This window comes from Mus musculus, chromosome 11 (assembly GCF_000001635.26).
Source record: "Mus musculus strain C57BL/6J chromosome 11, GRCm38.p6 C57BL/6J".
Taxonomy (NCBI): domain Eukaryota; kingdom Metazoa; phylum Chordata; class Mammalia; order Rodentia; family Muridae; genus Mus; species Mus musculus.
This window is the reverse complement of record NC_000077.6, coordinates 34,029,622-34,052,800: the sequence shown is the minus strand read 5'-3', so window position 1 is coordinate 34,052,800 and position 23,179 is coordinate 34,029,622. Positions and strand designations below refer to the sequence as shown.

Here is a 23,179-nt window from a genome sequence, read left to right as displayed (position 1 = left end):
GCTCCCACACTGAAGAAAGAAGAAGGGAAAAAAGGAAAGAAAGAGATGGGGAGAAGAAGAGAACGTGGATTGCAAGTACTATTGCTTCAATTCTAGAACGATCCTGGATATTCCAGAGCTTGCACGGGTATGAGATAAATAACAAGAGCTTAGATCAAGACTTCCAAAGTGTAGCCAGAGTAGCCATGCTGGACTGTGCATCTCATAGTACCCTAGCTTCTGGCATTGGGTTCTACCTCCTGTTCTCTGGCTCCTCCTGCCCCCTTTTACAGGATGAGTTGGGTGTGCTCATTTCTCCGAAGGGCTGATAGGTCTCAGAGATTGGAACAGAGGGGACAGATGTTCAGATATCATCTCTCAAGGAAGGACACAGTCATCCTGTCAGTCAGTTTAGGCCTGACACTCACATGGGGTATTGGGCAAGGGGTGGGGGTGGGAGTCACAGAGGGGAGACGTGCCATTATTATCAACCACTACCAACCCCCACTGTCACCTTGCACAGTGTGTTCATTCAGTCATCAGAGGAGAAAGCAAAGAGGAATTACGGACTGGGGACAAATGCTTAATCAAGATTAGTCAAGACAGCAAGGCCACCACTAATGACCCTCTTCAAAGATATTGCCCTCCTTCTGTACTCAAAGTAGTGTCTCTTTCCTCAGTGCTAAAGTATCAGAATGAAAGACAAAGGTTTAGTGTTATTACAAGAATAACAACAATAAGACTCAAGGGATTCTGTTATTCAAAGCTCAGTAAGAAAAAATAACATTGCTAAAACCCTACACACTGTAGTACTAAGCTAAAGGCAGACCTTCAGTCAAACATCAGATTTGTGACTTAGGACAAAAAATTACTACACCTCTGCATATGTCTCCTCGTGTATAAATGAAGTGGTTAAACACCTTTAATGAAGGTATCTTTCTGCTAAAAAATAGATTCACGAAGGCAAAAGTCTTATATTAATGCTTTCTCTGTCCTCAGCTTCTGACATGATCTAGGGTGGAGAAGGAACTCATCTCTGACTCCCAGAAAGGGGAGGAAGATTGCGGGTGGTAGTGAGGAGCTTGCCATCACTAAAGCAAGTGAAGCAGGGGTAAAGCAGGGATGCTTGTAAGACAGGAATTGGTGTGAGGTGTAGCAAGCTGTAGTATGTGACCTCTTGGTCCCTTTCAAGTAGCTTGAAGTCTCATGACCAAGTCTTCATTGCTATGACATATGGACATACAATTTTACAACCACCTCTCTGGTAGCCAAGATCCTCTGCCTTCATCAAAACTGGATCACTTTCCCTTTAGTGGCATGGATTCAACATGGACCTGAACCATGGGCCTATAGTTAAAGCTCGTGGAATTAGAGTTGGGATAGCACCATCACATGCTTGTTTCACAGTCAGTATGCACATTCTGTAGTTAGGGGGAAATGGAGATAAAGAGGGTTGGTTAACCTTTAGTGGAGGTGTATGCAGAGTTAGCAACAAGGAGTAAAAACTGGTATCTCCTGTAGCATACTTTGGGCTTCTCAGAATAAGCATGGCAGTTGAGTAGAATTTTAAAGTGTAACTCTGTATTTGTATTGGGGGTGAGGGGTTAAACTATGTTCAGATTCCTTCAGTATATGTCTTTGGGGTATATCTTACTGTCTATGTAAGAGCACACAAGGTTCCTGAACAGGACACTGAGATTTAGTGAAAGACTTATCAACTCTTTAATCAAAACAAAAGGCTTTGTGGAGGCATTGACCACAGACATTGACCATAGGGACTAGGTAGACCAGTTGACCCTGCAGCTGTTGGGCAGAGTATATCATATTTTTGGTTTCAGTATGTGAGACTGGAGAGAGCTTACCAAAAACCGAGCACCATCAATGTGGTATTTCTTCACAGCCTTCTCACAGTCCCTGTAGTTCAGCTGTACAGAGAAGAGCAAGATGCCATCAGTCCCTCAGATTCTCGTGCCTCCCCCCAACTTGCCTCCCCTGAGCTTAGCAATTTGTGGTACTTGTGGCTAGCCAGCCCCTTCCTGACCCTTAGTCTGAGACAGGGGCCAGGTTCCCACTTTAACCATGCTTTTACTACCCCCTTGGGGTCTCTGAAATAGAGAAACTGTGCACTCTAGTCCTTGGGACCAGAACCTCTGGGAATATACTGTCTTTAAAGCCCAACAAAGAAGGTCACATAGTAGTCAGGAGAGCAGAAAGGAACTGACAGAAGAAACCAAACACCAGCCCCTGTCTTGTGCCCCCAAAAATCATCTAGGTAACTACTTAAGCAATTTAAATAAGGCATCCTAGTTTTGAGCATGATGAAGAATTCGACTCATATTCAGTCTTGTTATGGTGACTTTTTTTCCTCTTAAATGACCCAAAACAACAACATAAACAAACCATCAAAGACCTGTGCACTGAATCACTCCCATAATTTTTAACCACTGACTGTTCAGGTCATTTCCCAGGCTGCCAACTCAGCAGTGAGACCAGCAGCTGCTAGGTAGTGCTGGGTGCTGTGTGTGTGACAGGCCCAAACCAGCTGTGAGCCCCTTCATCCCCCAGTTTTGTGGGTGAAGGATGAGAAAGCCAGAGTGTTGCATGGGTGGGAGGTGACATAGGTGACAACTGAGCTTCAGAGCATGGCTTTAATGTTTCCACGGAGATAGTCTCTACATAACAGTGTCACATACTTAAGTGCACATTGTGTGTAACAGGAGCCAGCCAAAAGAACCATTCAGATAACAGGTATCTCACAGTGGTCATTCATTTGCTTGTTATTATTATTTTTTTAATGTGAGGTAAATTCTTGAAGTCAAATTCTCAGAACAGAGTGATGGAATTAACAGAAATAAGTGTCTTAAGGTCTCAGTTTTCAAAGCTAACCTATGACGGTGGTGTGTACACATCTCACCTTGTCCATCAATAGCACAAAAATTCACACCTAAAACACCTCCAAGATTGAGGTCTGGAGTATTTAAGGTAAAATATTTTCCTCAGGAACCTTAGATTCTTCTGATAAACATTTTGACTTTCCTTGGAGGAAAATTTAAAATCAGTATCTTATGACAAAAAAACAAAAACAAAAACAAAAAACCTCTAATCTTAGCACCCAGGAGCCTGAGGAAGGAGGATGGGATCATTGTCAGTCCAAGGCCAGCTGAGCTACCCTCCCAGGACTTGCCTCAATAATAATAACTTTAAAATATAATAGTTGTCACCTCGGAGTGAGGATTGCACTGGGGAAGCTGATTTATAGGCCAGTGTTGAGGGAGGCAGCATCTGCACTACCCTGCTATCTCCTCGACCCTCATGCCAGGTGTGTAGTAGGCTCTTGGAATTGTCAGCACCCGCTGTGATCACTATCAGATGATGCTGGTTCTGTAGAGTCCGGATGTTGACTCTAAACCAAAGCTAGAGTTCCAGCCTTGAACCTAGATATTTGATGCAAATTAAGAACTGCGTCTTGGGACCTAAAACCTGTATTTTAACAAGCACCCTAATAATTTTGGTTAGCACTCAAGATTGATAGGCACTGACTGAGTGGTTACTCAGCTTTGTAGATGATGGCTACTAAGATTCAGAAAGAAGGGTCTGGCTTAAGGTCACATGGTGAGGTGGAAACCCAACAGAGTTAGAACAAATGGCTATAAGCCAATGAGTATACTGCATGACCCAGCAATACTCTCCTGCCAGGCCTAAACCAACTGAAGGAGTTAAGGACATGTAGACTATGGCGGCTTTAATCTTCGCAGTTTTGATCCCAAATGGAGGGCAAGACATACATGTTTGAGGCAATATGACATAGTCTCCCCAGGCTGTCTGAGCTTCCACATCATGTGTGGTTTAGAAGAGCAGGACAAAGATTCAATAGAACCTGGAGCTCAATGTCTCCCACGCATTTCCTTTCCACCTCACCGCCATCTCATCTGCTTAGTTACTGTTCATGGCTCTCTTTCACTGATTAGGAAGTTTAGATATAGAGAAGCAAAAAAAAAAAAAAAGTCCCCAAGCTAGCTGGAAAGGTCACGTTTAAACCAAGGCGTGTCTGACTCCAAAGCTGGGTAGAAGTCAGAATGGCCCAACCCTAAGGCAAACTGTGCCTTTCTGCGTTAACTTACTTGGTTTCTAGTTGAGAAAAGTATTTCAAAAACATGCCTCAAAAGTCAATTGCCCAATGACATTTCCACCCACAGTGTTGAAAGTTTGTAATGACCTTATGGGAGGAAAGTAACCAAAGTGAGATTCACAAAAGATGGCAAATGGTTGGATCTGTGCGCAGTGTTCCTGCCATGCCACACCCAGTACAAAGTGCTCACATTTTCTACTGTAGGTTGGGAAGGAACCACTGTATAGATTACAGGTTAGAGCCTATCCTTGGGTCTATTTCTTTAGAAAAATAGAAGCCAAAGTAGATGACTTATATGGTCTCAGCTTTAGGACATTGTCTTCATCACTGGAATATCAGTGGAATTTGAAGCCAGCCTACAGGAATATGAACAATAGAAGCTCATGTCATAAGAGTTCTTACCTCCTTGGCATGGGTGCCTAAGAAGAGTTTAATGACTTGGGATATGCCTAAGCAGACATGTGGTCACAGTTAGCTGTTAACAAGGATCTTGCCTATCTCCTCCTATCCTGGAAATCAGGACAGCAGAACTCTGGTCCAGCCTGACTTCTAAGTCTGCTGAACTTGTCTTCTACGTCCCTAACTATCCTGGGGCTTATGTCTGTTTTCTGGACAGCTTTCCAGGATTCTCATAAAACTCCAGTGAGGCTCTGGCCAATAAAGAGACTCTAGCCTTCTTCCAGGATCATGAACAACAGATGTCAAAACACCAGTGTTCATCCAGCTCTCTGTTCTAACCTCCTGCCCTGCCTGTTCATTTTCCTACCCCATCTCTCCCTTTCTAGTAAGTAGCCTTTACCACAGTAAGCCTCTGCAGCTCAGAGCATGTGCTTTAAGGCTAAATAGGCAAGACTCCAATCTAACCTGATTGCAGAAGACTCAAGAGCTTTGGAACGCTTCAACTCCCCGAGCTGACTTTTCAGCTGAGCAAAATAATGATGTTGTTACAACGCAACACTGTCAATGCAGATTGTTAGTATGTCAACACGGATCTCCCATGACAGTGGGTTGTGTCTGACAAGACACAGTCTGTAGAGCACTGGAAGTACAGGCAGTGTGTCTAGGGACTTGTGTAGCTGAGGGCCCTCCCCCCTATCTTTCTCTACAGGACACGTTACCAAGAAAGCAATGTCTGTCTGTCTCCTATATCTACCACTATACCATACACCTTCCACATACTGTCCACAGTCCACCTCCTGTCTCTGCCCACCCAACCAAAGACATACCAGACCAACCAAAGGCACAAGAGGGAAAGACCCACCTTCCTGAAATAGTCAGCGAGGTTGTCTGAGTTCCAGGCTAGGACCTCTGAGCGAAACGGGACATTCTTCAAGGCCATGGCTGCTCTACAGGGAGAGGCTCACAAACTGAGGAGAGGCGATGCAGCCATGAACAGGGGAAAAGCCCAGATCCAGAGCTCTGAGGTGTCCTTGGCTCTTCTGATTCCCAGATGCTCTCAGGAACACCCTTGTTGAAGAGGACTCTTTTCTGCTGTAGCCAGATCCCCAAAAGCAGCGGCTTCCCCTGTGAACAAATATGGTCTCTTCTCAGAAAACGACTCAGCTAGTTTCCTTTACCACTTCCTCTGCTGACTTCTAAATAAGTAAACAAGGAAGGACAGCTCTGGGGGTTCATAATGCAGAGAGAGAGAGAGGGGAGAGAGAGAGAGAGAGAGAGAGAGAGAGAGAGAGAGAGAGAGAGAGAGAGAGAGATTGTTAATTCCCCACTGGCCCAGACACCCCAGCCAAGCAGGAAGAGGAACAAAGGGGGCTTAAACTCCAGTGTCAGTTCAAGTATTTTTTTTCCCATTAGTATTACAGACACTCAAAGCTGGGCACCATATTTGTGCTTGGCTGACTCTTTGCAGATAAGGATCTCTTTTGACAGTTCCTTAAAATTATCTATAATTTCATCCACTAGTGAACTGTGGGAGAAGGAAGATAGTCTCTCAATGTTTTCTGACCTCCTTCCCCACCAGTTTGTTCTTATTGAAAGCAGTGTGGCCTTCAGCTGCTTCTTGGTGTTATGAAGCCTGGCTCCTTAGCAGCCAGGAGAGGTAATAATGCTACAGGTCAGAGGAACAGCTCCATTTCTGATAGGAATGTTTATGCACTGTAGCTTTGAGCATGAAATGACAGTCTAGGCAGACAGTTTCCATATCTGCAAGGCAGGGAAACAAAGGGGTTATACACATAAAACTTTAATGCATTTGCTAGGCAAATGTAAAGATAAAAAGTTTAAAGAATTGTTGCTATTGATGGCACACCTTCTATACGCTGTGCTTTTTTTGTCTTATATTCTGTCTACCATTGTTTCTTCCATATATGGCATTTGCTTTTGATTCTACCATATGCCTAGGCAAAGAGTATATATAATGCCTGGAGATGGGAGAGGGGGATCTGTTGCTTCCTCCTCCAGTCTCAGACTCTATACACTTCTCACAGACTGATACAACCATTGGCAGTGAGTGTGACCTGAGGTTAAAGCATTGGTGCATAAGGCAACCTGCAAACGCAGGTTAGCCAGGATTCCATCTGTATGTGCACATACATGAGTGCACATATGGAAATGCACACACACACACACACACACACACACACACACACACACACACCTAGTTCTCTGTTCCAATGCTTGAATAGCGCACCATTGGTACGTGAGGTGCTGTTCCTGAAGGTTTGTCAAGGGTAGCTTTAGTCATGTGTGCTTTCCATTTTCTATAGACTACAGGAAGCCCTGCTGCCTCTAGCAGCTGTCTCAGTACCTGATTGTGAGCTTAAATGAGATGCAGATGCAGATGCAGTGCCAGGCCCAGTCCCTGAAACATGCTCCATGCTGCTGATCTGCAGGAAATGCCCAGGTATGTTACATAAAGCTCAACTGTGGCTGACGCTCAATGGACCACTGCCCTGCTGCTCCAAAGCTCCCTTCTCAGTGAGAGACATTATTTCATCTTTCAAATCAGCAGCATGGCAGCCAATTGAAAATGGAGAGTAAAGAAGGCATCATGGAATGAACCTAGGCTTTATGTATAAGCTTGGAGAGTGGAGTGGATAGGTGAGAATTCTGGACCCCAGTCAATCAAATAACCAATCAATCAAATAACCAATCAATCAATCAATGTCAAAATAGAGAAATTCTAGGAAAAGGAATATTGCAGATCATCCTTTAAAACCAAAGCAATAAATTGTGTGTGTGTGTGTATATGTGTGTGTGGGGGGGGAGAAGGTGTCCTGTTTTTAATATTACTCACCCAACTCAGGGTGACCAGGACAATGACAATGAACATAGTAGAGGTGCAAGGGCACAGAAAGCCCCTCCAGTGTGTCAGGACATGTGCTGAGACCTTTATACCACCCCTCCCTATGGTTAGCATAGGTATTATTCCAACTGCACAGAAGGGAGCCATGAAGTCAGAGTAGAGAAGCACCTGCTTGCTCCCTAAGCACCTCCATGAGCACATCCCAGTCTTATCCAGAATGTACCTGAGTCCAGAGTCACTGTCCCTTGTCATTTGTCTCCTCTGGGGTCTGCATGCTTTGTCAATGCCCAGAATGGAGTTAGGATTCACTCCAGGCCTGTTTGCCATGCTTGGACAGTGTCCCTTTATGCATAAGGGACAGTTTATGGATTACAGCCTACAAAAAGCTAGTGAGTTGCTGATCTGAAATGTCTTTTCCAATGTGTCCCTTGACCATTGGACCGCAGGTCCATACCTCAGATAAATCACCAGGGAGAGAGAGAGAGAGAGAGAGAGAGAGAGAGAGAGAGAACACAGATGATCAAAGCCAAAACTTGTCTCAGGCCTTAGACTTTTCCCACCCCCAGGGTGATTTCTCAATAATTTTAGGTTTTACATCTCCTGTGTCCGGCTGAAGTGTTCTAGAAACATCCAAGGCAGGGCAGCTCTTATTAAACAAAGAGGCTTTCAGGAAACCAAGAGAATGTCTGTGACCAGGTGTCAGTTCACTTATTCCAAACTAGGTCTCTTTATAAGAACAATGGGCAAGCCTTTGCACTTAGCTCAAGATGGCAGCGGTACGAGAATGACAATAACTAGGCTCATTGTCAAGGTCTTATTCTCTTGAGTGTGAGCATGAGGCAGAAAAGCAGGTAGGGACCAGCAAAGACCTAACATTGGATGCAAAGGAGATTCTTGTGAAGGGACAACCAACCAGTCTTATCCTGTCTCACTCAAGCTCAACCAGGTAGAGAAACCTAGTGCTTATGAAGAAGCAAGTTGAAAGGCTAGTCACGAGGAGAAGGCGCCAGAATCTGCCAGAGTTCCTTATATAAGATGGTATAGCTCTTTTACATAACACATACACGGCCTCTCAGATACTTTGAGCCATCTTTAGACAACTGATGATAGTAGTCCTAATGCTCTGTGTGTAGCTGTGACACTGTGTTGTTTAGGGGACACTGACAAGGAAAAGAAACTCTATCCACGGTAAGAGTAGATCCAATTTTTAAAACCACTTTTCATCTGCTGTTGGATGAGCATTTGGTTATAGAATCTGCGGACACAGAGCACCAACCACATGTCTCATGATATAAGAACATCACAAATACAGCACTGAGCCAGTGACAGTGGCTGGGGGGTGGGGGGGGGTGTCACAGAACGGGAATCAAGAAGCTGTGGGAAGGAAAGCAATAATTGCAAATGTCTGACTTTAGAACCTAGGGACAAACAATGGATATTCATCTCCTCCTTTCCTTACTCCACCAAGCCTAGATGTAGAGCATCCGCCTCTCTCCCTCTACCCACAGCAGAAGCACAGGTGAGAAAAATGGCAATTTATTAAAAGAGACCAGGAAGCTGCTGCTCCTATATGTGGCTGTGGAGGAAGGATCCTGGGGAATTATTATATCAGGGCCAGAGAAGAGAGGAAAGTGGGGATGTGATACATGAGAATATGTAGTTTGTTTTTTTTTTTTTTTTGAGCTAAAATATATTCATTTTATTTTTTTCATTTATTTTTATTAGATTTTTTCTTTATTTACATTTCAAATGTTATCCCCTTTCCTGGTTTCCCTTCTGAAAGTGCTCTCTCCCCATTCCCTTCCCCCTCCCCCTGCTCACCATCTCATTCACTCCCACTTCCTGGCCCTGGCATTCCCCTACTCTGAGGCATTGAGCCTTCACAGGACCAAGGACCTCTTCTTCCATATGTTGATCTTCTTAAGGCAGAGGTTAAGGGAAGTTCTTCCCACCATTCTTAGAGACAAGCAATAGAGGTGGTAGCTGCGCATGGCATTGTTCTGATTGACAAAAAGCACAAGAAGCCAGGAAGCTGCAGGGCACCTGACACCCATACTATGGCACAGAATAAAGATCACTTTCCAACAAGTATGGGGAGCAGGGGGCAGGATCCCAAGCCATTAGCATGAGGAGAGACCCAGCACTTCCCAGCATTCCTTGGGACCGCAGAGTAGAAGATAGTGAAAATGGACTTAGCCAGTCCCACCTCAGCCTTTCTCCAGATGACCACTCTGTCTCCAGTCACTGCAAGTTCCCTCCCACCCATCCCAGACACTGTTCTCACCTCCCCCATCCATGGATAGCAAGGGAGGAAAACTTGAGTGAGCTGCCCTAGGCGAGGCAAGGACTGGTAATACTTTCCACTTCCTTATGGCTGACAATTTCTTTCTCTATTTTTTTTTTCTTTTTCTTTTTTTCAAGTCTTCTCACTTTGATTCTCTGCTCTGCTGTTCTGCTGGGGTGCCTCCAAAGTTCAAAGGTGAATGGGAGGAAGTGCTTATTTGGGCTTCCTGTCAGACCTCCTCTTTTTCTCTGTAGCCTCAATTTAGATAAGTATGTTGTAGAGAGAAATTCCCCCAGGTACCAGGAAAGGTGGGTGGGCTGGGCAGGGACAAGAAAGAAAAGCAATCTTCTCTCCCTAATAGGTGCTTTCTTCCATGGACAAGCTGGAACTTGGCAGAGATGGGGGAGGGGAATAGAGTCCAAGAATAAAAAAGCAAAAGGGATTTAAACTCTTGCCAACAAAGTCAGTTAAAGGCAGAAATTTCAGATATTAGTAAAAGTCATTTGGACACTTGGAACATTGATGATTTGGCTAGAGATTTGAAAAACAACCTAAGTGCATTGAACCCCCTGGATTGGGTTCAATATATAATCCTACTTGTTATTATTTTTGTCATTGTTTTACTAGTAATCGTTGTGTTTCCACTCATCTTTAGAGTGCTCCTGAGGTCTGTAGCTACGACGAGGGGGGGCATCCTAGAACTTCGGCTGAAAAATAAAAAAAGAAAGGGAGAAATGCCACGCACTCCGGTCAAGTCAGTTTGACAAGCCGAGAGGCTTGAAAGCTACTCACTAGGCAAAAGAGTTTCACAGAAACTCACTCCTGGAGTCTGGTGTTCTCTCTAACCCATACATTAATTTTCCATTCCCGAGTTAGTCTAGTGTATGGATCCACGTGCTCTCTTTTAGTATTATCCTATTATAAGTGCCTTTTAAGATTGAATTCTGACATAGCTAAAGCCTTCCACCAGTGTTCCAACAGTCCTAGAACGTCCTTGAGGAAGACCATGGGCTTGAAATTCAGTAAGAATATTGCTATTCAGTGACATTCAGAATAGCCTCTGGTATTACACTATCACTTAGAATAAAAGCCAAGTCGCACCCATATACAGGAATTTACAATGGTTTAGGAAGTAGATCGGGCTATGGTTTTAGAGTATTGCATTATTTATGAGATGGTTAGTTAGAACGAAACTCTCTAGTTAGAACCATGACTTGGGTGTAAAAGCCCTTGCCCTTGAGAGTAAAGACCTCACACCTGGCTTCTAAGACTATAACTGAGTTACACCCATACACACGTATTTACAATGGCCTAAGGGGAAGGTGGACTATACAATAGACTAAAATAGGAACTATGGCAAGGACACGAAGCCCTTGACCCTGACTTCTAAGATTAAGCGAATCTTAGATGGAGCCCTTGTTGATCCCAGTTGTTAAGAATGAATTCTATCCCAGGTGATTCCCGTTAGACCTTCTGCGTTTGCATTCCTCTGTTTTATGTAAGACTCCAGTAACCTCTGTGTACCTTGCTGGTATGTCACCCAACTTCCTTATTGTCTTCTGTATAAAAAGTCTGATGCTCGATTTGACAAAATACATTCAGATCCTACACAACCTCTCCTGTGTGCATCTGTCTGTCAATTCATCCGACACTTTGCCCACCCGAGACTAGAGACCCGTTCCACGCAGACAAAGGGGCCCAGAGGGTCTGCGGCAGGCAACCAACAGATTGGGAAAAGATCTTTACCCAGAACAGGTCTTACCAGCCACATCTGCCAAGCTTTGGAGCCCTTTCCCTTTGAGTTCTCCTAAAATGAAGGCCCTATGTTTGCTTGTGTTCTCTACAGAAGAAGGAGCAGCAAGCTAAGAGAGTTCAATGTTGTGTCTGAGGTGCAGGGTCAGTCCTTCAAATGTGTGCTGCAAGCAGAGAGAGACGGCTCCTGGAAGGGAAGTGAAGTACTGAAGTAGAAGGGAAAACTGATCAACTTCCAACCTTCTCATTTGGGGCCCCAGTGAGGCCTGGGGTTACTGCCTGGCTCTTTACATTTCAAGCCTGATTCTGAAAACTGTGCTTGCCGATATGCAAGGGCCCTGGATTGTTCTGGATTGTTCTAGTCGGTTACCTTGTTGGTCAGGTTACAATTGAGTTCTGTCGACAGCATCCTCAGCACCCTAACTCTGCAAAAACAGGTGGATACTACTGTTCAATTTGTCCATATGGTATAAAATGGAATAAAGGGGGTAGCCTTGACTAACTATACATAGGAGCACAGGCTGGTTGGTGGCAATGCCCCACAAGTGCAGTATCTGACTTTGAGCTCTTTTAAAAATCATAAGTGGGTACACACACCATATATTTACTTTGTAGAGCTAGGATTGAACCCAGGACCTTGTACATACTACCGACTCAGCTCTTCTTATCGTTAAAGGAGGCCCGAACAACACTTAATATCCTACATGGTGCTTTTGTTGATAAATGAAGCTGTTACCATTACACCCCTGAGCTACACCTGATATAAGGTAGAGACGTTTCCAGTTTATTTCCTTTTCCCAGACAATGTGAGTTCTTCCTTTCTATACTAGCATGCCATGATCCTCTCAGTAGCTGATTAATTCTGCCTGTCTCTCTTTAGAGACAGATACAAAGGAAACACAAATAATCCTGCAGCGAGGACTTATTTACAAAGCTCCCATGGAGTACCATCAGAGGATGATCAGACACATTACCAGGGAACAGGGATGCTGCTAAAAGCAGAAGGAGTTCTGTTTATAAGATGCTGAGCAATGTGCACGCCTTGGGGCCATTCCTAGAGAATACAAATGCAGGGGTACACTTAATCTGTTCCCACCTCCTGTTGTTGATGAGTCAACCTTGTCGCTGCCCTGCCTCATCTTTCTCAGTTGCAGAATTCCCTATTCTCCACTTGTCCCAGAAAATGCTAACACTATTTGCATCTAGTGAGAAATTAGGATCCTGTCAGCAGAACGAGGTTCAGGCAGGAGAGTGTGAGAATGTAAGAACCACTTACTCAATTCACGGAGCTCAGCAGCTGCTGCGGATGTGGGGAGGAGCTCAGAGCCCTGCCTCATCCTACCTTACCAGAACTGGGCTCCTGTTGGTCTTTAGCTAGGGAGATGACATAGGTCCCAAGTACTAAATAAAACTTGGGATAGACCAATAAAAGCACCAGGTTCCCATAAGGCGAGGGTCTCCAACCACTTGCCACCACTATCATGCATTATCTCATTTTAGAATATCTTTTTTTCTTCTTTAAAAAAGGTTAGTTTTCTATTTAGCATACAAAGTAGTCTATGGCATTTTTATGTAAACATTGTTTTAACTGATCTTCCTCCCTGCCAATTTCTCTGCCCCGCCCCCAACTTGCTCCTTTTCACCCTGGTGGTCCCCTTGTTACTTTCATGCTACAAGTATACTCTCATTTTAAACATTGTATTTGGGGGCTGGAGAGATGGCTCAGTGGATAAGAACACTGACTGCTCTTCAAGAGGTCCTGAGTTCAATTCCCAGCACTCACATGGTGGCTCACAACCATCTGTAATGGGATCCAATGTCCTCTTCTGCTGTGCCTGAGACAACAGTGTACTCACATACATACAATAAATAAATCTGTTTTTTAAAATGTGTTGTGTGTGTGTGTGTGTGTGAAGAAGTGCTTTGCTTACACACACACACACACACACACACACACACACACACACACACACATTGCATACCTAGTGCTCACAGAAGCCAGAAGGAGGACTTCGATGCCCTGGAATTGGAAGTTACAGACAGTTATGAGCTGCCAAGTGAGTGTTGGAACCTGAACCCATGTCCTCTGAAGGAACAACCAACAGTCTTAACCTTTGAACCATCTCTCCAACCTGTGCCAGATGTGCTCTATCTTTTCTCCTCACACAGTCCCCTTCACATCCTGTGCCCAAGGAATAGATAGTGTCAACCTGTCTTGTATGCATATTCTCTCTGTGATTCAGGAAGTCTCATCTAGGTAGCTTCAAGCCCAGAATTCCTCAACGAGAACAAACCCTGATGTGTGTGTGTGTGTGTGTGTGGTGGTGGTGGTGGCGGTGGTGGTGGGGCACTGCTCCTGTTTTGGCATCTTCCAGGGTGAGTCTGGGACCACATTATGAGTCAGCTCATTTCTGTGGATCTGAAAGGATAAGTCTCTCACCCCCAGCTCTACTGCCATCAAAAGTTTGAAAGCATCAGTTGTCATCTCTTTCAAAAGACATAACTTTATAAGGGTAAAGCCTCAGACTGGATTGTTGCAATAACACCCCTGTACTCCTCTACAACTAGACTACTGCTGAGTGGTCTTGGGCAACCTACTTCACTTCTCTGTGCCCTAGTTTCCCACAAGGATGGGGAAAGCTAAATAACAGTATTGTCTTCCTTGTGTGTTTGTAAAGACTGTGAAATGAAGTGGGAAGTCTGAAACGTAGCCTGGTTTGCTTTTCCTGGCGGTTCTTGGAGGAAGGTGGGGACAGAACAAAGGGACCTGTGTCCAACAATTAAAGACAAAAAGATAAGGCTGATGATCATTGAAACAGGGAAAGGGCCACAGGCCAGACATGAGTGACATCTAGAAGCTTCTGAAGACCAATAGAAGGACAGTGTCTTAGAACTTGGAAAAAGAAAAAGAGCCCTTGATTTCAGCTCAAGGAGGCACATCAGGTTGTTGATCTGAGAACTGTATGCATTCATATGGGTTCAAGTCTCTAAGATTCTCAATCTGTAGGGTAAGACCCCTTTGGGGTCACATATCAAAAATTATGATATTTACATTATGGTTCATATCACCAGCAAAATTACAGTTAGAAAGTAGCAACAAAATAGTTCTATGGCTGGGGGGGGGTGGTGTCACCACAACACAAGGAAGGGTCGCAACATTAGGAAAGATCAGGACCACTGATCTAAGATGATGTAATTCATTATAGAAGCAACAGGAAACCAATTCATCAACTAACTTTAGCTGAAAAGGAAAAAGAAAGAAAAATAAACCGACCCCTGTCACTGAGCTACCTCCAGGGACTTAGCTCCCTTTTCTTCAGTCCCTCTATCCTCTGGATCTGCTGGCTGTCACTGTAATAATTCAGCAGAGAAACATCCAGGAACCATGTCCTGAAGTGGTACTGTCATTGAGTTGACTACACAGAATATTCAGCGACAGGGTGAGCAGTGTGACACATGTCACTTTCTGACAGAGACTGGGCTGGCTGAGAACAGTCAGCTGCAGACTTGTGAGTTGTAAGTGCTTGTGACTCTCTGAAGCTGAAGTGAGGATCCTTGCAGTGAGGAGAATTTCCCTTCTGTCTTTTGCCACACTTTAAAAACATCACAGCGTGTGTAACACAACCATTTGGAGTCAATCTACTCTTAACTTAGACTAGTATAATTCCTTCATGCAGACAACTGAAAAGATCCAATAGGTAGGTAGGTAGATGAATGGATGGATACACATGGGGATGGATGGGTGGATGAGTGGATGGGTGGAGGGGTGGAGGGGTGAATGGGTGAATGGCTGTGTAGAGAGATGATAGGTAGGTAGATAGATAGATGATAGGTAGATAGATAGATAGATAGATAGATAGATAGATAGATAGATGAGTTAGATGAGTACATGGGTGGATGGGTGGATGAATGAATAGGTGTGTGGGTGAATGGGTAAATGTGTGGATGGAGAGATAATAGATAGATAGATAGATAGATAGATAGATAGATAGATTGATAGACAATAGATGGCTAGACAAACAGACAGACAGATAGATGAGTGCATGGGTGGATGGGTTGTGGGTGGATGGGTGAATGGGTGGATGGGTCGGTAGATGTATGAGGGATGATAGATACATAATAGATGATACAATGGATAGATGATAGTAAGATAGATAGATAGATAGATAGATAGATAGATAGATAGATAGATAGATGCATGGGTGGATGAGAGGTAATAGATAAATAATAGATGATAGAGGATAAATGATTGATAGATATAGATAGATAGATAGATAGATAGATAGATAGATAGATGATAGACAGACAGATAGATAGATAGATAGATAGATAGATAGATGCATGGGTGGATGGGTGGATGACAGATAATAGATAAATAATAGATGATAGAGGATAAATGATTGATAGATATAGATAGATAGATAGATAGATAGATAGATAGATAGATAGATAGACAGACAGATGATTGATAGATAATAGACAGATAGACAGATAGGTAGATAGATAGATAGACAGATAGATAGATGATTGATAGACAGATAGACAGATAGGTAGGTAGATAGATAGACAGATAGATAGATGATTGATAGACAGATAGACAGATAGGTAGGTAGATAGATAGATAGATAGATAGATAGATAGATAGATAGACAGACAGGTACCCTGTAAGCTGAACAAACCATGTCTTTTGGCTGCAGGAGCTTCATGCCCCTCTGACTGAGGACTGATGAAAGATGAAGACTTTTTTTAAAAGTTGTAATGATTTGAAATCACCAACAGGAACCCCATGACCTAATTGGGCAGTGAAGGACTCAAGATGACACAACTATGACTCACACTAAGGGTGCTAAGCCTTGGAGCAAGGCTCACATCCGCATGTCTGCAAGGTGATTGGAGGTAAACTGCAGTTGGTAAAGTCCCTGACTGTGGCAGCCATGGAGATGAACTTGTCAGTTGCATAAGCATACTGAACACGGCTGGGGAGAGGAAGAAAGGGAAGCTTAAGGGGTTACCATTTTCCTACATCTCGATTCAATGAATGGGAGTGATGCAGGCACACTCAGGTTAACTGAAGGTGTGTCCTTCAGAACATCAACCTTGTCCAACATGGGACTATAAGACCTAAGACCCAGGGCATCATGCCAAACTCCTTGGCAGTCACTGCCATCAGGTCTGTCATTGCTTCTCATAATAATGTCGCTAGATTGTTTGCAACAATCAAGGTCCATCAACACAGTGTCATACTTAGAGTTGAACCCTGGGAAATGGATCCAAAGGCTTTTATTGCAGAGAGATGGGGTCCTAAAGGGTCTTGGCTCCCGTGACAGCATCTTTTAGCTATAGATGTTGTTTCAACCACACTGCTCTTCCCTACCCCATCCAAAGAAAACTCTTTTAAAACCATGTTCTCTTCCATTTGTCTCAGTCTTCAGTGGACCCAGGAGGCTATTGATACCCTTCACTCAGCTAGACTTCTTGTTGAGCTCCCAACAGAACCACTGCCATTTTGCCTCTATAATCTTGTTCAAGCTCCATGCTTAGTTTAGCTCACTTACACATTTATTAAACAAATATTTGTTAAACATGTGCCAAAGAATATAATGGGGTTCAAGAATGAACAAACAACATAGTTGGTCTAAAAGGGCCTAACAGGCGATAATGATGGTGGTAAGGATAATCAATTAGCATTATATTAACTTTGTGCCAAGCTCTTTGTATGTATGTGTATATATATATGTATGTATAATAGTGACTATACTATGCACACATAGGTATGTGTGTGTGTGCGCGCGCATGTGCATGCTTTTGTGTGTGTGTGTGTGTATGTGTGTGTGTGTGTGTGTGTGTGTGTGAGAGAGAGAGAGAGAGAGCCTTATTTATACATGGGTTGGTATCAGTAGAGTAGAATCAACAAATCATGGATCGAAAACTTTTCAAAAGAGAATTAAACCAGTGTGGGCTTTTTTTCTCATTGCCATTCTCTAAACCACATAGTTAATGGTTATTTACATTGCATTGGATTTTAACTCACACAGAGATGATTTGAAGCACATGAGAAGATGTGCATAGATTGTATAAAATAAAAATTGTGATATTTCCATAGACAGTGAAACCAGTACCCCCAATGATGCTTCTCACAACCTCATGAAGTGCTTCCCAAACAGCTGGATGAGGAGACTGAGACAAAGAGCTATTCCAGGCCTGTGTGACAGATAAAAACAAAGGGGCAAGTAGGAGCTCTGGGTCTCTGTGATACACTAGCCACCGGCCTGGCTGCCTAGCCTAACAGAAACAAGAGTGAAATAGAATTCCAGGCTATCTTTCTCGACAGCACATACCTCATGTGTTCTACAGTCACATGTACTGCATGAGGCAGCACAGATGCAAGACATTTCCACTGTGGTAGAGTGCCTACTGTGACAGTCCAGAGTGCTGTGACCAGCCATGGAAGTCCCCAATGTGACTTCTGTACTGATACTCACCAGCTGAGAGACTTTAAGCAAATCTCCCAACCTCTCTGGGTGTCAGGATGATTGATCTATAACATGTGGTTAATATGAGCATCCTCATGGAATTTGGCAGACAATGAGTTGATTCTGGGTACAGTAGACATGCTATCTGTTAGAGCCCCTGTCTCAAGCTCACAAACTGATGGGACACAGAAACAGAGCACAGCAAGGAGATAGAAGGTGGGAGGGGTGGCTTAGGTGGGACTTGGGCTTTGAATGGGTCGTGTCTAAGAGAGCCAGGAAGCCCAACATGGGGTCACTGTGGGGAAAGTATTCAGACTCAAGGCTAAGATTTGCTTTGATAGCCCAGGACTTGCAGCAAAGGTAGTGTGACTGGAAGAGGTACATTGGGGTGAGGAGAAGGCTTGAGAAACTACTGAGGAACCACCGTACAGTATGGACTTGACTATCCACCCTGAGAGTGGGGAGCACTTGGTGGTTTTGAGCAGGAAGTCATGGCATCTGTTCATATGTGAAAGTCATCTTGACCAGCTATGTGTGAAGGGAAGACCACAGAGCTGAGGTGAAGCAAAGAGTCCTATGAGAGGCTGCTCAGCTAGTGAGCCAGCTCAAGGGTATAAAGCATGGAGGCCCACAAGTCCATCTCACATGCAGCTCTTCATTTAGAAATCTCTCTGACTGGGGAACTCTTGGTTAAGTGTCCTCCTGTCTCTTTCTTGCACTTCTGTGGATCCTGACTCAGAGATTTCTGTCCTAGTTTCGTTACCGCCCAGACAACAGCAACTTATGAAAGAAGGGGCTTATTTTAGCTCATGAAACCAGATTATGCTCTGTTGTTGAAGGCAAGCCAAGCCATGGGATAGGAACCAGTAGCCGCTAACCACATCCAGTCAAGAGAAAGCACGAATGGGTGTGTGCTCAGCTCTCACCCAGCTTTCTCCTTGTTATACTGTCCAGTGCCCCAAGAACAGGGAATGGAAGGATGGGTCTTCCCATCTCAGCTAATAGATCAAGGTAATTTCCCACAAATAAGCTCAGAGGCTAACTTGATTTAGACAGCTCCTCACTAAGACTCTCTTCCCGGGTGATTAGATTATATCAAGTTGATAATTAAAATGAACTGTTATAATCGCCCGTTCAGAATTGGCTCCTTAACCTCCTTTCTTGGTCTATTTTTTTCTCCTTATCCCAAACTAATTTATAATATATTTTACTAGTTTTATTCATTGTCCCTATAAGGGCCGATATGATATGATGTGATGCGATGATATGATAATGTGGTTAATGTCCCCTCTGATCCTTGCTGAAACCCCAAATCCTACAATACTACAAAGGAGATATTCAAGAAATATTTTAGAATGAATGAGCCAACGAATGAATAGCGTAGGGGAGGCAAGAGAGCAGGTGCTCAGAGAGAGCTCAGAGAGAGAGAAACCACTGGCCTAGAGCCACAAGAATGAGCAGCGGAGCCCTGCTGGAAGCCAGGCCTCCCAGCCTTCACCTGTACTCTGCCCTGCTCCTCAGTATTCACAGACATTTCTTCTTTATCCCAAGCTCTCTGTGAGCCCTCTGCTCAACTCTCCCCCTTTCCCTATGCTTACTATTCTTTCCTGCCCTCCTCCTTCTACCCAGAATGTGCTGTCCTGTTTGGCTGAACTTTCTCTTTTTCTGCAAACCTGACCAATTGGGGGGTCTGAAGAGTCACTGCATCAGGTCCAGGAAAAGATGCTAGGATGCCTAACCTGGTTTTTCTCCTCCAGCAGTCTGTGTGGTGAGATGCAAAGACTGACTCCAGACAGGAAGGTGATGCGGGATATAGAATGTGGAAAGTCAACTAGGTCATCATCCTTGCTCAGCTATGGGTGCTGCTGAGCTCTGGTGGTGGGCGTGCAGTTTGTTCTGGTACCTATGCAGGGACTGATAGCAGAAACATCAAATCTGTCTTCATGAGCAGAGAGACCCCATAACAGGGCACTATAGTCCATTTTCCATTAATGGGTGGTTTATAAAGAATTCATGGTGGCACTGGTATCTGATAGTGACCTCTTGCTGCATGAAAACATGCAAAGGACCTCTCTTTGTAAAGCCAAATGGAGAGGTAGAGGGGCTTTTACAACTGAGGAATTCCTGCAGCAACTCGTGAATTCATTAGGCCACAGGCCATTCAAGACCCTATCTCTCCCAAAGGCTCTCACTTCTCCAATAACACTAGCATGTGGTTTGAGGATTATGTTCTTCATACATGAAACTTGGGATCCCATCTAAGCATAGCTCCGGGCTTTGCTTCCCATCTGTGTGGTGATAGAGGGGTCCTTAAACTTGACCGTCCTACTCTTCCCCCCTTCCTGAGAAACGGGGCATGCCTCCCCTGCTTGCTGTCCAACCTGGTCTCTCACTCCATCCCACAGCAAAAGCCTCCCTTTCCTGAATAACAGAACAATTAAGAACCCTTTAGAATGTCGGATGCACTCTGGGCATTTTGCAACCCCACAGTGCTGCATATCCCCATCACAGTCAGAACGCTGACTCTGTGGTAGCCGCTGAGGGTTAGACATGAAGTTGGGCTCAGCCCTAGCGTCTGAATCTAACTCTGAGCTTTTCTTTACCCTGTGTACACTCCTTGTTTGCTTGTCTGTTCGTTTGGCAAGTTTTCAGTTGAATCACACTGTATTATAAGGCATTTTCCTAAGCACTTAGGTTATGGCAATGAACAGGCCGACAAGGTTCCACCCTCAGAGAAATTAGCTTCCCACTCAAGCAAAGAGAGAGATGAGCACAAGGTAGCTGTAACCATCAAGCTATGCCGAAGAAAACTGGCCACTGTGCCAATGCAAGCACAATGGGGGCTTCTTGGAGGATTGGATGATCGGGACGTGTTTCCTCCTGCTGACGGGTACCATATATAGCTGGGTGAAAACTCTCCCTGGAAGGTTGGGTCTGGGGAGTAAGATAGGGCATCGGGAAAGGGAGGGGGGCGTGGCTTTGCCTGGAGACTCCCGCAAGCATTATAAGTCTCCGGAGCTAGCCACTTTTCCACTTTTGCCCCCTTTCCCACTGTAACTGGCTGAGCGCCCTAACAAGTTTGTCTTCTGCCCCCACACAAGACCAAGGAGGCTTTTTGTAATCAGGGCAGAGACACCAGTCATGGCTACCTGCTGCTGCTGCATGCCTGTAAACTCTGCCAAGAAGTTACTTGTCTTTCTCTGCTGTTTCAGTGCTGTGGGGTGCCTTCCACCACCTCTGCCCATAGCCTTTGACCTACATCCTCCCTGTCTACTCACCCCTCCTCCCCGCCTGATTGAAAAGTTGGTTAGCTCTGCTCGTTGGTTCCGAGGCTGATCTGATAGCGCTCATAGGCTGCAGCCCTCCTGCCAAGGACTCTGGGAAAGTTCACTTCCTCTTTCAACTTCTCAGCATATAGGGATCTTTCCAGATATGATGGCTCTTCAACTTCCTCTTTCTTTCTTCTAAACAGCTTGACCCCGTGGGGGATTTATGGGTTCAGTAAGGGTTAGAGGGTCAGAAGTACACCAGATGAGTTAAGAACACCCTTCAAGTACTCAGAGACTGAGAGACTAAGCTCCCTCTGCATAACACAGCAAGTGGCACAGGGATTTCTGCACTTCCGGGAAACCTCTGAGATACCTGTTTAGAATGTAGTGTGTCCTTGTCCCTTTTCTACAGCATTGAAATGGGTCGGAAGGTATGGGAGGAAGATAGAGGGGGTCAATAGAGGAAGCTGGCCTTGCATATATTCACCAGTCATATCCCTTCTAGCTGTCTGTGACTTATTTCATTTGCACAACATTATGTTTTTTTGTGTGTTTTTCGTTTTGTTTTGTTTTTTGTTTTGTTTTGTTTTTGTATGCAGAAGTAAAACATAACCATTATGGAAACATTAAAGTACAGAGGTGGAAAAAAATCAGAACAATAATAAAAACGCTGCCATTTCACTTCATAAAAGAAAAATTTCTCACTATTTTAAAAGATGTGTGTGTGTGTGTGTGTGTGTGTGTGTGTGTGTGTGGCATGCACTGCTATCTATAAAGATGCCTGTGTAGGTCATAAGAGGGTACCTGATTCCTTGGAATTTGAGTGACAGGTGGCTGTGAGCCCCTGGCATGGCTGATGAGAACCAAGCTTGGGTTCTTTGGAAGAGCAGCAAGGACTTTGAACTGCTGATCCATCTCTCCAGCCTCAGCCTTTCTCACTTCTCAAATGAGATAGCACTTTTCACGCAGTTCTCTAACAGTGAACAACTTTAGACAGCGGTAGCAGCATTCATTTGGGCAAAGGACAACTCGTGAGCCTGCAGAACTCAAAAGCAGCTGAGAGTCAGAGGCTGAGCAGATCACAGTATGAGGGACTGAGAGTCAGAGGCTGAGCAGATCACAGTATGAGAGGGACTGAGAGTCAGAGGCTGAGCAGATCACAGTATGAGAGGGACTGAGAGTCAGAGGCTGAGCAGATCACAGTATGAGGGACTGGGAGTCAGAGGCTGAGCAGATCACAGTATGAGAGGGACTGAGAGTCAGAGGCTGAGCAGATCACAGTATGAGGGACTGAGAGTCAGAGGCTGAGCAGATCACAGTATGAGAGGGACTGAGAGTCAGAGGCTGAGCAGATCACAGTATGAGAGGGACTGAGAGTCAGAGGCTGAGCAGATCACAGTATGAGGGACTGAGAGTCAGAGGCTGAGCAGATCACAGTATGAGAGGGACTGAGAGTCAGAGGCTGAGCAGATCACAGTATGAGGGACTGAGAGTCAGAGGCTGAGCAGATCACAGTATGAGGGACTGAGAGTCAGAGGCTGAGCAGATCACAGTATGAGGGACTGGGAGTCAGAGAGTAAGCAGATCACAGTATGAGGGACTGAGAGTCAGAGGCTGAGCAGATCACAATATGAGAGGGACTGAGAGTCAGAGGCTGAGCAGATCACAGTATGAGGGACTGAGAGTCAGAGGCTGAGCAGATCACAATATGAGGGACTGGACTTTAGAAGCCAGATACAAAAGGAAAGCAGAGGGATTACCCGATTGGCTACAGCTGAATGCTTCGTGACACGATGGCTACCTCTGATCAGTTAAAACTCAGCTGTTTACGATTGGCTGAAACCTGGCCAACTATTACCAAAACCTAAAAGTAAAAATGGCTCTTAGGCTTCAGTTTGTCTATATACCAAGCTACCGTGTAGTTTGTTTCATGGGAACTTGAGAACAGAGGCACCCTCTAGCTAAAGGCCTCTGCTTATTTAATTTAGCACCCCTGAGGGGCATTTTTTAAAAGTTGTTTCATACACGCAA

The 23,179-nt window shown here is 44.5% G+C and overlaps 1 protein-coding gene and 1 long non-coding RNA gene across 2 annotated transcripts in view; one reads left to right on the top strand and one right to left on the bottom strand.

Annotated features, from left to right (window-relative positions):
• The window catches only part of Lcp2 (lymphocyte cytosolic protein 2), a 45,354-nt gene extending 39,481 nt beyond the window's left edge, over positions 1–5,873 (bottom strand). The window contains exons 1-2 of the mRNA NM_010696.4: positions 5,370–5,873; positions 1,842–1,904 (exon numbers count right to left, since the gene is read on the bottom strand). Of these exons, the coding sequence (NP_034826.2) occupies positions 1,842–1,904; positions 5,370–5,447 (141 nt within the window). The 5' untranslated portion in view covers positions 5,448–5,873. The remainder of the gene's footprint in view (positions 1–1,841; positions 1,905–5,369) is intronic.
• The window catches only part of 4930469K13Rik (RIKEN cDNA 4930469K13 gene), a 124,594-nt gene that overhangs the window by 45,754 nt on the left and 55,661 nt on the right, over positions 1–23,179 (top strand). The gene's annotated exons all lie outside the window — the stretch shown is intronic.